This window comes from Microtus pennsylvanicus, chromosome 8 (assembly GCF_037038515.1).
Source record: "Microtus pennsylvanicus isolate mMicPen1 chromosome 8, mMicPen1.hap1, whole genome shotgun sequence".
NCBI lineage: Eukaryota > Metazoa > Chordata > Mammalia > Rodentia > Cricetidae > Microtus > Microtus pennsylvanicus.
This window is the reverse complement of record NC_134586.1, coordinates 12,577,139-12,593,798: the sequence shown is the minus strand read 5'-3', so window position 1 is coordinate 12,593,798 and position 16,660 is coordinate 12,577,139. Positions and strand designations below refer to the sequence as shown.

The 16,660-nt window shown below is 43.0% G+C and overlaps 1 protein-coding gene across 2 annotated transcripts in view; it reads right to left on the bottom strand.

Moving 5' to 3' along the window:
- Positions 1 to 5,174: 5,174 nt before the first annotated feature.
- Positions 5,175 to 16,660, bottom strand: part of Eps8 (EGFR pathway substrate 8, signaling adaptor) — a 182,314-nt gene continuing 170,828 nt past the window's right edge. For both annotated transcript variants that reach the window (XM_075982460.1, XM_075982461.1), the window contains 3 exons: positions 10,663 to 10,843; positions 9,490 to 9,619; positions 5,175 to 6,592 (listed from right to left, as the gene is read on the bottom strand). In XM_075982460.1, the coding sequence (XP_075838575.1) occupies positions 6,479 to 6,592; positions 9,490 to 9,619; positions 10,663 to 10,843 (425 nt within the window). In that variant the 3' untranslated portion in view covers positions 5,175 to 6,478. The remainder of the gene's footprint in view (positions 6,593 to 9,489; positions 9,620 to 10,662; positions 10,844 to 16,660) is intronic.

Sequence of the window (16,660 nt, the reverse complement as noted above, 5' to 3'; positions counted from 1 at the left end):
GAGCTAATAGGCCAAACAGTTTGTAATTAATGTAAGCCTCTGTGTGTTTCTTTGGGACTGAACAACTGCAGGGCCAGGCAGGGCAGAAACTTCCATCTACAAATGGTGCCCAAATGTTTGGAACTAATTTCCACATAAAGCCTGAGAAAGTTTTTAAAAAAGAATTCTAGACAGACAAGAACAGAATCAAGCAAAGCTTCTTGGTAACCGTCTTTTCTCTGGTAGGCTCTGTTTGCTGGCGGTGAGAAGAGATGTGGCTCCTTTAAGAGAGGCTTCCTGACGCAGCATTAGCAGCAAAAACCTTGCAGTTCTTTTAAGAGGCCTACCACCAAACACTTAAATGGTGTTATGAGCAGCTGGCATCATGCTTTGTGGTGGTAGCATGGACCACAGAGTTGTAGTAATAAATGTGACTCCCACCAGGACCTCCACCATGAATCTAAACTCAAAAAGCTAAGGAATAGGGGTGGAGCCAGCTGCCAAAGCCACAGTTATATCACTAGCCATATTGTTTAGCAGATTAAAAATTCATGTGTTCAGAAAAAGATAGATATATACAGTAAAGACAGATTCAGAAAAAAACCTGTAAATTGTTTACAGTGTGTTTAAAAATATATGTAGGCTTGGAAGAGAAAAGAAAAAGTATAAAGTCCTTTTTAAAAAAGAAAGAGAGTAGTTGGGTGTGGTGGCACACACCTTCGATCTCAGTTCTTGGGAGGCAGAGGCAGGCAGATTTCTATGAGTTTGAGGCCAATCTGGTCTACAGAGTGAGTTCAAGGACAGTCAAAGATACACAGAGAAACCCTGTCTCAAATAATCTAAAATTAAAAAGATAAAAATAGACAGTTTTAAAAAAAGCCACACAAAGATGAAAAATATATAGAAATTCTGAATACTGTATATTATTGTGTTGTCTTTAAATTGTTTGCTGAGAAAGGAACAACAGCTGCTAAAAGACATTTGTTTATAAATGCTGCTGGATTAATCTAATCTATATATTTTGAAAATTCTTTGACTTTAAATTTTAAGTCAAAAGATGTTACTTTGAAGAAGAATTTTTGCTTTTGTTTCCACCAGAGATGAGAGGCTGTGGATCATTCTGGGCTATGAAAAATAAGGTTTGGTCATGGAAGACCCCTGAAGAATCTCCAGTGGGAACCAATGGCCCAGATGATCCAACGTTTCGGAGCACTTCTGTTGTAGTTTCCTTTGAGTTCCACATCCAGAACATCTTCAAGGCTGCTGGCTAAGATGATCCAGTCTCACAAAATACTCCAATCAGGAATTGACCTTAATCCTAAATTTTATTTGAGTCCCCATAAGATTACCAGAACCCCAAATCAGCAGGAAGTGTTCTAGAAAACTATGCCCACATTCCCAAAAATGAATTATGGATATTTGTTTTTGATTAGCATGTTGTTTGCAAATTGTTATAGATAATGGTCAGGAATAAAAGCTAAGCAAAGGAGATTAGATTCAGGACCTTGTTTTGAAAAAATGGGGGAAATGCTGTGGGATAATGTTCTTGTACACTGTAAAGATTTGTCACTTGTATTGGTTTAAAACAAAAACACTAATTAGCCAGTAGCCAGGAAGAAAGGGTGAACAGACTAGGAGAATTCTGGGAAGCCGAAAGACAGAGGCACTGTTGCAAGCCAGATTCAGAGGACGCAAGATGAGTTTGCTTTACTGAGAAAAGGTACCAACCAGGCCGCGTGGCTAAACATAGACAAGAATTATGGGTTAATTTAAGTTGTAAAAGCTGGTTAATAATAAGCCTGAGCTAATAGGCCAAACAGTTTATGATTAATATAAGCCTCTGTGTGTTTCTCTGGGACTGAACAACTGCAGGACTGGGCAGGACAGAAACTTCCCTCTACAGAAAAGAATGGTGGGGAAAGGGGACACATACTATAACTGAGTCTGGGGCCTGTAGAACATTACCCTTCTCTAGACATCACCTATAGTGAGCACAGCTGATGATCTCAATATGGATTGCTTGCCTTACATAATGAAAAAGTTATCTGAGCCTGGCCTGGTAGGACAACTAACTAGGAGGATGAGGCTAGAGGCTAGGTCATGGTCTATCTGAACAACATAGGGAGTTCATGGCTGGCCTGGGTAGCTTGGCTGAGAAATTGTCTCAAAACAAAAATACAAGGGGACACATTTTCATGAGTAAAATCTTAACAAACAGTTTTACAACCTCATTCATAAGGGACATTGACTTTTTGCCTGTGGGTTCTCTGTCTGGCTCTGGTGTGAGGAAAATGGAGGTCTCATAGAATGAACTAAGCAAGGTTTCACTCTTCAGGATTTTGAAGAGTTTTAGAATTTGTCTGCTTTTCAAGTATTCAATAAAATATGCCAGTAGAGCCATCATTCACAGATGATTTCATTGGGGCAATACTTTCTGAAAAATTTCTGCACCCTGATAAGCCTCCCTGCTGACATAGCAATCCAAATAAACCAACTAAAATAGAATTAGAAAAAGCCCAGGTTTAATGGATACAATGCTTCTGGATGGTTTTCCAATCTCCCTGAGAGGAAATGGGGGAAGAAGACTTCAAAACCATGTTTGTTTTCTGGGGGCAGTATAAATATCCTGTGGGAATAGTCTTGAGAATCTCTGGGAGAGGGTTCATCATTTGGTGGGCTTTCTGAGATGCAGCAGGGTTTGGAGAGGGATGAGGGCCTTGGGATGAAGTTTCCACCTGTACAACCCAAACTCTTTGGGTATATGGATTCCAGGGACTGGGATGAAGCTTCCACCAGAACATCCCAGACTCTTTGGGTATATGGATGGTGTTCAGATGCTGTTATGCCCCAATCACGGAGTCCCCCAAAAACCAACTAGGAGACTGAGTCCTGTATGTGAAAGCAAAGAGCACTTATTCATATTCAAGTTATAACTCAGACTCTTTGGGTGATATAGAGATGAATACTTTGCATTGGTATGAATCTTGGTCTACTGATACAAATTTAAAGTAAATTCTGTTATATGTATATTTCTGCTCTTGATTAAGGTATTGTTTTTGTGCAGCTCATTTAAAAATGTGATGTATAATTAAGAAATATAAATTAACAGAGAGTCATCTATAATAGTCAAGCTTGTAGTCATGTTAGTTAGACTTTCTAGATGTACAGAGATGTATTTCAGATGGATAGGCATTCTTCAAACCTTTCAAAGACTAATAGAATATGGCATTTAAAACGTTTTAATAACTTAAGACTTTTCATGATAATGAGACACGTCTGATTCTGACAGCACCAGTTACTTGAAGAGGAAGATGGGCATTGAAGAGGCTCCTTATGGAGTTTCTTAGTCATTTGGGCATGAAACTGCTCTTGACTGGACTGCTTGATGAACTGGACATCCAGAATCCACAGAGAAATGACTGCTGAACTTGCCTAAAGGTGAGACCATCCTTCAGGGTTCCAGCTTAATGAAAGAGTCTGCCGGACATTCTGCAGGATACAGAAGAAAGTGACTAACAAACTGCCAATATAGGCTGAACTGTCTGAAATTTCCTGCTTAATGGAAAAGTCTGCTGGATACTATGGGCCAGTAGGCTGAATATGGGTGCCCTAACAGTACAGAAGAACTTTGGGTGACTGTCCAGGTAGTGAGATGGTCCTGTTAATTCTTGAGTTTTGGCAGTTGCTTACAATGAACTTATTGTTTATTTAGGTAATATTATATTCTTTTAGAGTCTTTGACGGAGTTAAAGAATTTAGTTTTCTTTGTTATAATAAAAGATAAAGTAGATATAAATATTGTACCTGTAGTTCTTGTTTGATACCTGTTTTGTTATATGTAATTTTACTATGTTAAAGTTAAAACCTTCCTTTTTATTTAAACAGAAAAGGGGAGGGGATGTGGGATTTCCCTCTGTATGTTATGAATACCATTGGTTAATAAAGGAACTGCTTTGGGCCTATAGCAGAGCTATAGGGGAACAGAGATAGGCGGGAAAAACTAAACTGAATGCTGGGAGGAAGGAGGCAGAGTCAGAGAGAAGCCATGAAGTCCAACCAGAGCCAGATGGAACTTCAGCCTGTAAGCCACAGCCACATGGAGATACACAGATTAATAGAAATAAGTTATATTAAGATGTAAGAGTTAGCCAATAAAAAACTAGAGCTAATGGGCCAAGCAGTGATTTAAATAATATAGTTTAATTTAATTTAAATAATATAGTTTCTGTGTGATTATTTTGGTTCTGGGTGGCTGGGACAAACAAACAAGCAACCTTCCTACAACATTTGAGTGTCCAATGTAATGGCACTCCATTGAGGGTGGGGTTTTTAGAATAGCAGAGGTTGGGGTGAGGGATTTCTAAGGTTCAGGACCCCTGATTGGCTGACATTTGTCTAGGGGTGTTCTGGCAAAAGTGATTGGTGTGCTGGCAGGTGATCCCATCTATAATGGTTGGAACATTAGGAATTTCCTTTGGGCAGTCTGTTCCTGAGTGGTGCCTGGATGGCCTCAGTTAGTGGTCTTTCTTGGAACCATGTATTGCCTTAGGGTAAACTACTCAAACTTGAGCCTCTATTGAGCTTGTCATGGCTGGGTCCTATAGATGCCAGGTGCTGGGGGGAAGCTTCCACAGAACATCCCAGACTCTTTAGGTATACATATATGAGTCACAGCAATTCTATGTTGGACCTGTTACTTCCCAACCAGGTCATCTAAGTATTTTGATTTTGATTTTGCTCTACAGATTTTTTTTTTTGGTCAACGAAGGCAGGGTTTAAAGAATGTAAGAGATCTAACTGGATTCTCCTTTGTCACCTCACAATTGCTCGGGATGATGGGGAGAGAGATGGGTGGTGAAGGCTGCTATTCCCTTCATCATCTTTGCAAATTTGGCCCCTAGGAAGCTGCTCTCTGTCACTGCAGATTTCCAGATACACATTTGCTTGGAGCAGTGATAAAAAACAAATACAGAGCATATGAGTTTTCATTCTTGGTAGCAATTGTGGCTTGATGATAGAGAATGTGGACAATGAAACCAGGGGAGCATGGGATAGCATCCTAGGTCATGCTCTTCAGACACACACTGAGGCCTTCTTCCTGTGTAAGGGACATCTGCTCTCATTCTGTTAACCCAAGTGCCCAGTGTACAAAGCAAACATTTTCGTGTGGACGAGATAGAAGCTATTTATTAATATACAGCAAATACTGTTTATTGCAGACTCTTTCCAGCCGACTCAAGTGAAAAAGGCACTATGAAAAATTAATGAATCTAGATAATCTCTCTAAATGGATTTATGTTAAAATATACAACATTCTTACATAACATCTTTCTTATAAATGTGAAATAATATTACATTTAATGACAAGATTGTGTTTCCAAAAATAACATTTGTTGAAGGTTAGCTATTTTTCTTCTATCTAGATTCTTTCATGGGGTTAAGGTACATGTAAATTAAGTGTCCCTTGTTACACAGATAAAACACATAAAATGGCCCCATATCCTTTTACTACTTATATCAATATTTATAACTGAGGCTTTCATTAAGCAAAATACTGTAATAAACAGCAGCGTGGGCTACTCTGAGTGATTGTGAATGTATGTGACTTCTTCCCACTTGTGCTTTCTCATATTTAATTACACAGTATACATAATGAGCAGAATTTAAACTAAATCAAAGCATAATCTATGCAAGATTTTGCAACTGACAGAGCTTCGAGGAACAAAGCATTTTGAGAACTGCTATAGTCTCCTATCTGCACGTTCAAGGTCTGGCTGTATTGTACAGTTCATTCAAATGTGCTATTTTTAGACGGTTGGCATTAGGAACTTTAAATACACCTAAATACGCTGGCATTAGGTATGCCACAGGAGAGACCTAAAGTAGGCAGAGGGTAGTCTCGCTGAGCCTCCTCCCTGGATGACAGGCACCCCAGTCACAGAGAGCTGAGTGGGTAGACTTAGTCATCAATGGCCATATCTTTTCCCTGTTGCAGTGAGTAAATTTTCCATTGTCAAAATAACCCAACATAGATCACCAGATGAGGGTGGGAGAATTAATGGAGCGAAGGGAAGTGTACCTTAGGAAAATGGAAAAAAGTGCTTCCCAAGGTCAAAACAGTCTCATCCTTTTCTTTTTAGTTTAAATTATCTTTAAAATTGTTTTAATGACACTTGTTATTTCTGAATGGCGGTGAGAGGACAACTTGGAAAAGCTAGCTCTCTCCATCTACCACATAGGTCCAGGGACTCGAACTCAGGTCATTGGGCTTGGCGGCAAGTACTTTTACTAGCTGAACAACCAACCTCACTTGCCCACATCTCACTTTTTAATCAAAACAATGGGCCAAGAAGCAGCAAGTCCTCTGTTGACTCAATACACACTGTTTCCTTCTATGACGATAATTTACATAGACCAGGCCAAGCGATTCGACATTCCCTTCAAGGCTTCTTAAAACAAAGCGTGTCCAACAAAGCCAAGAGTGACGGTGTCCAACCAATCAGTGACTGCTTCCTTCATCAAATGACTCTACTCCCGAGTCACTGGCAGCAGCACTGATCTTCTCCTGACGCCTCCTCATGATTTCTTGTAACTCAGAGCTTCCGTTACTGTCCTGAAAAATAAACATAGAGCCGACAACATAGTTACTGGTGTGTGTGGTGGCTGTACCCATCAAATCACAGCTACTGGTGTGTGTGGTGTCTGTACCCATCAAATCATAGGTACTGGTGTGTGTGGGTGTGGTGGCTGTACCCATCAAATCATAGTTACTGGTGTGTGTGGTGTCTGTACCCATCAAATCATAGCTACTGGTGTGTGTGTGTGTGGTGTCTGTACCCATCAAATCATAGCTACTGGTGTGTGTGGGTATGGTGTCTGTACCCATCAAATCATAGTTACTTGTGTATGTGGGTGTGGTGGCTGTACCCATCAAATCACAGCTACTGGTGTGTGTGGTGGCTTCTCACTAATATTTTTTCTCTTTCCTTTGAGGTAGGATTTTACTATATGGCTCAGGCGGCCCTGAAACTCATGGAGCCCCTTCTGCCTCTTCCTCTTAAGTACTGACACTAAAAGGGTATGGCACCATACCCAACTCCACCTTAGTTTTTTGAGACAGAATCTCAGACTACACCTAAGGCTCACTGATGTGGGATTCCCCTTTATGCTGTAAATACCACTAGTTAATGAACAAAGCTGCTTTGGCCTACAGCAGGGCAGAACTGAGTAAGGCAGGAATTCTAAGCAGATAGAGGAGGAGAGAAGGCAGAGCCAAGGAGCCACGTAGCTGCTGGAGGAAAAAGACACCCATGTGCTGGCATCAGTAAACCATGAGCCTCATGGTAAAATACAAAATAATAAAAATGGGTTAATTTAAGATAGAAGAGCTAGCTAAAAAGGTGCCAAAGCTATTGGCCAAGCAGTAATTTAATTAATACAGTTTCTGTGTAATTATTTCTGGTCTGGAAAGCCGGGAGCGAATGAGTGGGTTCCAACTACAGCTCACTGGTCTGCTGGCCTGGCCATTCCCAGGAATCCTCCTGGATGTGCTTCCCCCGTGAGAGCTGAGCTAGGGTCTTCATGATTACAACAATCACATTATCAAATGAACCATCTTTTCACCCCTTCCAAAGAAGGTCAGTCAAGCAAGGCACTCGTTTCCACTGAGAGATTTTAAAGGGTGTCTTCGGAACACATCATTTCCCTTCCGAAAACTCTGCCCCTCGGATCGTGCCAGCTTTTCTCCCTTCCAAGGTCTCCCTACAATCCCTGGGGATCTTGTCCTTATTTCCTCCTCTGATGACTGAAAGCTCTGGTAACAAGTGGGGGTGTGGTGTGGTGAGAAACTATGTGAAGAACTGGATCCAAGAAAGTGGTGTGGAGGGAAAGTAGCCAAGAAGCTCTTGGAAACTGTATCAGTTCTGACTCAGTCAAATCCCAGAAGTATCAGGAAGTAGGCCGGGAAGGCAAACATAGTAACAGGATGTCCTGGAAAGAAGGGATCCGGAAACATTAAGGATACAGAATTTTCTAATGTACCCCCAACAAGCAATTTATACATTCTTAACAAGATTGAAAAGTATAATGGTAAGAAAACAGCTTTAGGGAACACATAATCCTTATTCATACTCTACATACGAAAAGCAATCATTAAACTCAAATATAAAACCTTCCAGATCAATGTTGTAGAAGAGAATTCTCAGCAAAATGGAATTTCGCTTGATGGGGAATGGTCACAGGATTATACACACGAAACTATTTTATCCTGAGTTATTTAACTGTTCAATTTACATAATATACCTGCTAGGGATAATTAGCTATCAGTTTCATATTGAATCCTGTATCCTTTTATTTGAGGCCAACTGTAATTTTCACAAAACTATTAACTCTTACAGAGCCATCTTTGAAGAGGGCAGCTTGAATACCTCCTGCTAAATAGACATCCATTCACTCCTTAGCTGCTATGCAGACAGCTTTGACTGACACTTCCTGCAGCTGTATACTTTCCTTTCCCTTGGATTTATTTTGTTTATGTGTTTGTGTGCGTGTGTGTGTGTGTGTATTATATTTGCATGTGGAGTGTTCACACACAGGTCTGCCTGTGAGCACTCAGGGTCCAGAATAGCTGGCAGATCCCTCAGCACTGGGGTCAGAAGTATTTGTGGGATGTTTGCCTGATTAAGTGGATGCTGGAATTGGAACCCTGGTCCTCATAGTTGCACAATCTTAGCTGCTTAGCTTTCTCCCCACCCCACAGCTACCCATTTTTAATATCCTTTCTTAGCATTCCTGATGATTCTGTAGACGGACAACTAGGCTTGGGAAATGCACCCAGAACTTTAGTTTGTTGGAGAAAGGATCCTGGGAGCTCCGGCAGTCCTTGAACTCACTATACAGCTAAGGCTATCCTTGAGCTAAGATTTTTCTGCCTCTACCTCCCAAGAGCTGGCTTATAGATGCATCACCACCATGCGTAGCTTGGGTTTTATGTATTTTTATTTTTCCTTTGTCCAGTTCCTGAAGCTGGTGTTACAGATGGATATGTGTGACCTTTTGTGGGTCCTGAGAACAGAACTCAGGCTCTCCATAAAAGCAGGGCATGTTCTTAACAGTAGGGTCATTTTTCTAGCACCCCACAACTAGGGTTTTATTTATTCATTGTACTGACATTTCTGAAGTAAATAAAAATAAGAAAAATAGTACTTGCTTCTCAGACAGTTACTCAATTCATGTATGAATTTGCTTTCTATTAGCAAATTTGAAGTTTTTATAGAAGCCCATGCAATAAAATGAGAACATTGTGCTCAGAAATAAATCTCTAGTTAGCCTGAAAGATAATCTTTTTGAAAACAGTTACCTATGGTATCTAGTGGCAGAGAAGGAAAAACTGAGACAAATTTAATTCATCTTTTCAGTGAGGAGAAATTGACCAATATGGACACGAACACTGGCTCCAGTTCTCACTCTCCAAAGCCGACAAACACCACCAGCTCTGTTCACTGCTCTTACCTCCAAAGCAGCTTTCTGAACAGTGATTTGGCTAAAGACTCTGGCACCTTCGGGGCAGACGGACCTCAGCTCATCTTTATTGAGGGAGAAGAGTTGTGCTCCATTTAACACTCCGAGGCTATTGACAGTCCTGAAATACAGAGCGTGAGGAAGTTAGCAGAGGGCTGCAAATGCCTGCAAGAGAGAAGCGGCTGCTTCTTCTATCATCCTGCTTCATCGTTGTGAGCTTTGCTTTAACAGCTAAACCATCTCTCCAGCTCGCCTGTCTGTCTGTCTGTCTATCCATGCATCCACCCTTTATCTGTTATTTTTTTCCTTGAGTGTTCACTTGATGTCACTTCTGAGCCAGGGCCTCAAGCAGCCCAGGCTGGTTTAGAACTCCGCAAGTAGCTCAGGTTGACTGCAGGCCCTCCACCCCCACCTCCCAAGTGCTGGGATGACAGGCACACCATCACCGTGTGTTCCATATCCTTAAAGGCACTGCAGTGCTGAGACAAGGAATACCAAGAGACGTCCATGGCTGCTACCCAGAGATTCCTTTCACATAAAATGACTGGTGACCAAGCATCTAAAAGGATGCGGTGGGGTTTCTAAATCATGGACTCCCTTAGGCTTCTCTTTCCTGTTCCTAAGAGCAACGGAGCGCTTTCTCGTAACATGGCAACTAACAACTGAGCTTTGCTGTCAAATATGCCAAGGGAGCGAGTTTCTAAATTAGGATCCCTCAGGCATGTACTGTTCAAACATTTCATGGTACCAAACATCCACAGAACATCTACAGACTTTTAGATCAGTGGTATATAAAGCGGTGAAGATACCTCTGATTGACAGCCCTGAGACACAAGAAGTCTTACGTCACACATCCCATGTGATAGGGTCCTGCATAACATCATCTTACCCTGTGTAACTGATGAGAAAGAATCAAATGCCTACATCCCTCCTAGCTGGTAACAACTGCCCAAGATACTGGTGAGGAAAATAAACTATCAGCTTGAAGACGCACCAGAATCAACCTCGTCCCTTCCCCCAGTTTTCTACCTTCTTCTTTGCTTTTAAACAGTTAGCCGCTATTTCCTGAATACAGGGAAAAGTATGCCACCTAGGTTTTGACGACTTGAAGAGTCGGGGTGGCATGGAAGGGACCCAGCTGCGAAGGAGGCATGGAACACTCACACAGGGTTGAATCCTTTCGACTGCAGCCAGGTCTTGACTTCCTCCGGGGTGGAGTCGTAAGTGATATTGATCACCGGCACATTCTGCCGCGGCACATGGAACTTCCTCTGTGCGGCACTGCGCCCGATGGTGAGCCTCTGGAAGAGTTCATCCTGCACCTCTTCCATCTGAGACTTTCTTCCTGAACGCCGGAAGGGAGCACAAATGTTCAAAGATCTCTGCCATGATATCCCCTCTAGAACCTCATCCCTAATCATCCCCGGATCCCTGAGGGATTTGCAATCCTGGGTTCCTGCCATCCCCCCTCACCTGTACCTCAACCCGGTATCAATTATTAAAGTGACTCTCTGGACCTTCTCTTTGCTCAGTGACATGAGGGACAGCAGTTGAACACCTCCTGTTTGGTTATTGATCAGGATCCCCGCTAGGCTGCCATGGCCCCGATGATCATTCTACACAGCCCTAAACCAGTGAGATCTCATCTGGGGACTTGTCTAGACATCCTTCTGGGGGCAAAGATGGCGGTGGTCAAGGGAGAAGGCTGCTGTCATATTGCACCAGGTCGACACTTGGAACCCAAGACACATCCCGTACAGTGCCCACGCAAGCCTCCCAGAACTGATTGAACCATATAGAATGATCCCTCCTCAGGCGTTTATTTAACGTCCATGACTTATTCTGCAGACCTCCAACCTAGTTTCTGGCTTCCTCCCTATCATACTGGTGAGCTATGCCCCTTCCCAGCCTGCACTCCTCAGGCCAGCCCCTCCCTATGCGCTAGACCCCTGTTCAAGGCCTATTCTAACCCTTGGAGGTAATTTATCTCCTACTTATCTGGTGTCTTATCCATTTCCCTCTTTCCTGCTTCATTTCACCCCCACACAGAGACATTCCTTGTTTAGTCATCTCTCTCTTTTGGATCATGTTTTCCTCCCAGTTGCTCCCCACTTCTTTGCTTCCTTGTAATCAGGAACCCATAGGAAGGGGCCTGTATGAGCATCATGCAACCCTGCTCCCCTCTTCTTTTTAAGGACCACTGCTTCTCTTTCTCTCTCTCTCTCCCTCTCTCTCCACCGCCCTTGAACTCCAGGAGCCAGTTCCTTCCCAGCTGCCACCTCCTTCCACCCAATGCCTGTGTCATATGGTTCTGCCTCGAAGTGCTTCCTCCCAGGGGCCATGGAATCTCTCTGCTCTCTGGTTGCCTCCGTGTCTCTGCCTTCTGTCTCAGTCTCCATACATATCTGAATCTTCTCGCTTGCTGGAACACTGAAGAAACACCGCAGAGCCCAGACCTGGAATCTCTTCCTGGCCTGCTCCCCCCTCATCAACCGTCCTTGTGCCTCATCTTGGATCATGTTAAATCTCATGACACAGAATTAGTTTCCCAGTCCTGGATGATTCAGAAGTAGAAGTCACTGGGTTTTTTTTTTTTGTTTTTTGTTTTTTTTTAAAAAAACATGTTCATCTGGTATCCACATTCATATGTGTCCACAGTGTACATCAAAGGTAACTCGTCTAAACCCAAATTCTTCATCTCCTCAAGGTCCCAAGTTCCTCAAGTTTACTAGCTTTCCTTCTTTTACCTTTTTGTCACCCTTTAATGGCAATTTCATCTTTCTGTTTTGTCTCAGAACCACCCTGTGTTTCCCTCTGACCTCTATTACAGAGTCTACTAATGATCCCCATTAGTCCCCACTTCAAAATGTACCCAAGTCCCACTTCATTCTGTCATTTGTGTCCAGCTGGATCCTGAGGGATCAGCCTGTCAACAGGTTTCTGTCCCCATTGTCTACACCACCCTTCTCTCTTCACCTCTGCTAACAGACCAATGGCAATGGTTCGTTCACAGCCTGCAGCTCCAGGGCTCCCAGCCACTGCTAGTCATGGTGCTGCCTGACCTCTGCCTCTCAGAGGAGAAGGTCGTTCTCCTCTCCAGATCACTACCCTAGCTGAAGTGGTATTGTTTCCTTGGTGTCTCCAAAGATATTGGACATTCTAGACTCTTTTGCCTAGAAACACCACCACCATACCAACCATACCCACCACTACCACCATTACCACCACCTTCACCACCACCACATCCACCATCAGCACCATCACCACCACCATCCATCCCCACCACCCTCACCACCACCATTACCCCCACCACCACCTCCACCACAACACCCACAAGGCTCCTTTATTGACTCCTTCAGATTCTTTGGTCCTATTTCAAATTGTGATTTCTTCCCCAGGGCATTTCCAATCCACACAACTATGTCCGCCTCCAAACTCTTGACCACTCTATCAGTCTCCATCAAGACAGTTATTCCTTCATCTGCCCTCTCATCGGAATGTCAGCCTGCTGACAAAAATGGTCCCTCTCTGCCTCCCTTGCTCCTGCACCCAATCTGAAACAGGGATCCAACAGATGTGAATGCGGCAGGGTGGGGCGTGTCCTGACCTTTCCTCTGAGACCCTGACAACCACCATGTTACAGCCATCACACCATAACCAGGTCAGGAAACGGAGAACAAAGAGAGATGATCTAAGCAACACTGTCAATTAGAGGGAGAAATTAGCTAGAACCAGACGGTCTGAGTTTCAGCCCAGGTCTATTCTATACTCAGATCACCTCTGACGATCTTCCCCACCATCCTTCACTCCTAGCCATGTGCTTATGAATGAGCATGGCATTATGAGAAAAATGGCAAGGAAATGAAATTATATCTCTATGTATCAAAAAAATACATGTGTGCACTTTTAGGTATATTGTTTTCAAGAACTCAGAACTGATATGATAATCCAAGTAACTAATTACCTTGGCAGGTGGCAATGACCTGGTCGCTGAGGGAAGTGTTTATGTCATTCAGAGAAGGTGTTTGGTGTCTTTGGAAAGTGAACTGTGAAATAATTAGCGTTAATGGAGTCTAATCTGTACTAGGGTCTTGAGTATGCGGGAAACATTTCTAATTAGTTTATTCTTTGACAGTTTCTTCTATGTACACAGTATATTCTGCTCATACTCATCCCTCTACCCTCTCCTTCCTAATCGTTACCCTCCCCCACTCCTGCGGTCACTCTGCCTCTAGGCCTTCTTATTTTGTGTTTGCTTTGTGCCCCATTGGGTTTACCTAGGACCACTCACGTGGGCTTGAGGTGAAGCTAGCCCCTGGAGCACTGGTAACTCAGCGGTGGTTACAGCTCTAAAGACAAAGACTTCGTGTCCCCCATCTGCCATTGGCTGCCACAGCCTCTTGGAAAGAGGATCCCTTCCCCAAATAGGGGAAGAAGAAGTTAATTAAGAAAGAGCAAAAGAAAAATGCAGGAAGAAAGAAGGGAAAGGACACTGTCGATGGATATAAATAAAACAGCGCCTGTACTTCTGTAGCTGTTTTAAATCACCGAGGATGCTGGCATGCAGGAAATAGGTCTGCCTCAAAAGAAAAAAAGAAAATACCACTCCACAAAAATACCACTATACCTTCTTATCCACCGAAGAGGCCACAAGTCCATGTGGCCTTCCTCGGGGCATTACAGAGAAACCTCTTTCTAGAATGCTCCGGGGTTTTGGTTTCCACTTTCAAAGCTTTCTCCTAACAACAAAGCAGATGAGCATCTCACCCCTTCCCACAGTGACAGTTCTGATTACAAAAGATTGAGCTCAAGTCAAAGGGCTCAGATGTCAAAGGACCGAGGAAGAAATGAGAGCAAACTAACAAGTGGGCACCTTCCAAAGCAGCAAGAGGGGATGCTCTCTGGATCTTTGACAAACTAATCTGGACGGCTTACGAGATGCCTGGCTCCACCCACCTCCAAGCAGCTCGTCTAAACAATGCTCCACTGCAGCAAAGGTGGCTTCACTCCTGCAGTGTGTATGTGAGATGCATGTGTGTGATGTGTGTGTTGCATGTGTATGTGCGTATGATGCCTGTGTGTAATATGCATGTGTGATGCCTGTGTGTGTCATGCCTGTGTGATGCATGTGTGCAATACATGTGTGCTATACATGTGCACGTGATATGTGCATGTGATACATGTATTGTGTAATGTGTGTGTAAAAGTGTGTGATGCATGTCTGTGATGTGTGTGTTGCATGTGTATGTGCGTACGATGCCTGTGTGTGTCATGCTTGTATGTGTCATGCCTGTGTGTGAGATGTGGTTGTGATGCATGTGCATGTGATGTGTGCATGTGATGTATGTGTGTTGCATATCTGTGATGTGTGTGCATGTGACGTGTGTGATGCATGTGTGTGTGTGTGTGTGTGTGTGTGTGTGTGTGTGTGAGATGCATGTGAACTTGGTTGTGCTGTGTACCCTGTATGCTCCTATGTAGGGCAAGAGCCAGATGTCTTCTCGATTCACTTCTCAAGTTACATTTTCAGACAGGGTCTCACTGAACCTGGCACTCGCTGTTGTGGCTGGCTGGCTAGCGAGCTGAGGATCTGCCTGTCTCTGCCTGAGGGAAGCTAATGACCACGTCTGGCTCCAGCACGTGGGTGCTGGAGCTCAAACTCAGGCCTTCACATTGCACAGAAGATGCTCTACCCAAATGCACCTCCCACCCTTTGCTGAAATTTAAAATAGACATTTGACATCACGGCCTGGTCTATGGCCATGATATCTGCATAAGTTCCCACTTCCTTGGCCTTTTCATTTTATTTTTATCAGAAGTTTGGGGAACAAAGAGTGTCATGGCAAGGAGCTTATCTTGAGAGAAACATGGACCTCAAAATGCACACAGTTATGCCATCTGCTAAATGACCATGAGAAAGCCCTGGCCTTTGTTCAGAAAAAAAAAAACTGCTCCAAAAATATGCTATCAGGAAATATTCATTTTATACAAAGAAATAAATTAATTTAATGCTAACCTATACTCTCGCACTCTGGAGATATCTTTAAAAGGGATTTTACATGAGCAATTGTGTTAAGGAAACAAGCCCATGCGCTAATTTGGGGAGTGTTTCTATTCTACAGACCCTGTGACCTTTTCACGTATGAAAAGCAGATTTGATTATGATGAGTCTCAATTATCAGGAGAGTACACTCATGTAAAAGAATGCAAACTATGCTTCTTCCCTACAAGGTTCTTGCGTTTCTTCAAGTGGGACAAAGAACAAGCCATTCCAGGCCATGTGTTGTTCCAGAAGGGGACTGGGAGCCTCTGAACTCTGACCCCAGGCCTGGAACAGACTGCCACTGTGTCAGAGATCATGGTCCTGATGTGTCACACAGAGATGTGTGCAAACTTGTGGGAAGGAGAAAAGAACAGTTGTTTCTCAGAGGGAATGTTCCCCAGGGAAATAAAATATATTCATAGAACTTTCCCATCTGAAAACCCTTTCTCTGGTATCTGAGAAAAACAAGCGTCCCTCTAAAAGCGCACACATATATTGAAAAATTTAGTAGCATATTTAATTGGTTAAACACCTTTTCACACTCATAAACAGCTATTTCTGATAAAGAATTGGTTGTTTTTCCAAACTTTTATTTTCGTTTTATTATATTTTCCATGTATTTATTTATTGGTGTGTATGTGTATGTGCATATATGTGTGTGTGTCTGTGTGTGTGTGCATAGGTAGGTAGGAGGTCAGAGGACAACACAAGGGAGTTGGTTCTCTCTTTTTTGCCATGTAGGTCCCAGGGATTAAACTCAGGTCAGGCTTAGTGGCAAGCACCTTTTTCTATCGCATCATTTTGCTGGCCTCTCTGTATTATTCTAATGAAGTCAAACATGACTAAAAAGGTGATCTGAATCACTCATATTTCAGAGAGAAAATCATGCACATAATAGACTTGCAGTTATTCTATCTCACCACTATTTTCACATGCAGCTATGACTCTTGGGGGGAAATGGCAGTGACAATTTAGGGATGTAGTCTGAACTGGAGCCCCTGGCTATGACATCAGCTATGAGATTAATAGCTGGATACAGCTACATGGATATCAGAGATGCGGTTCTGCAGCCAGACTAAGTTGCAGGTCATTCCTGTTCTGACAACATTAATAGTATGG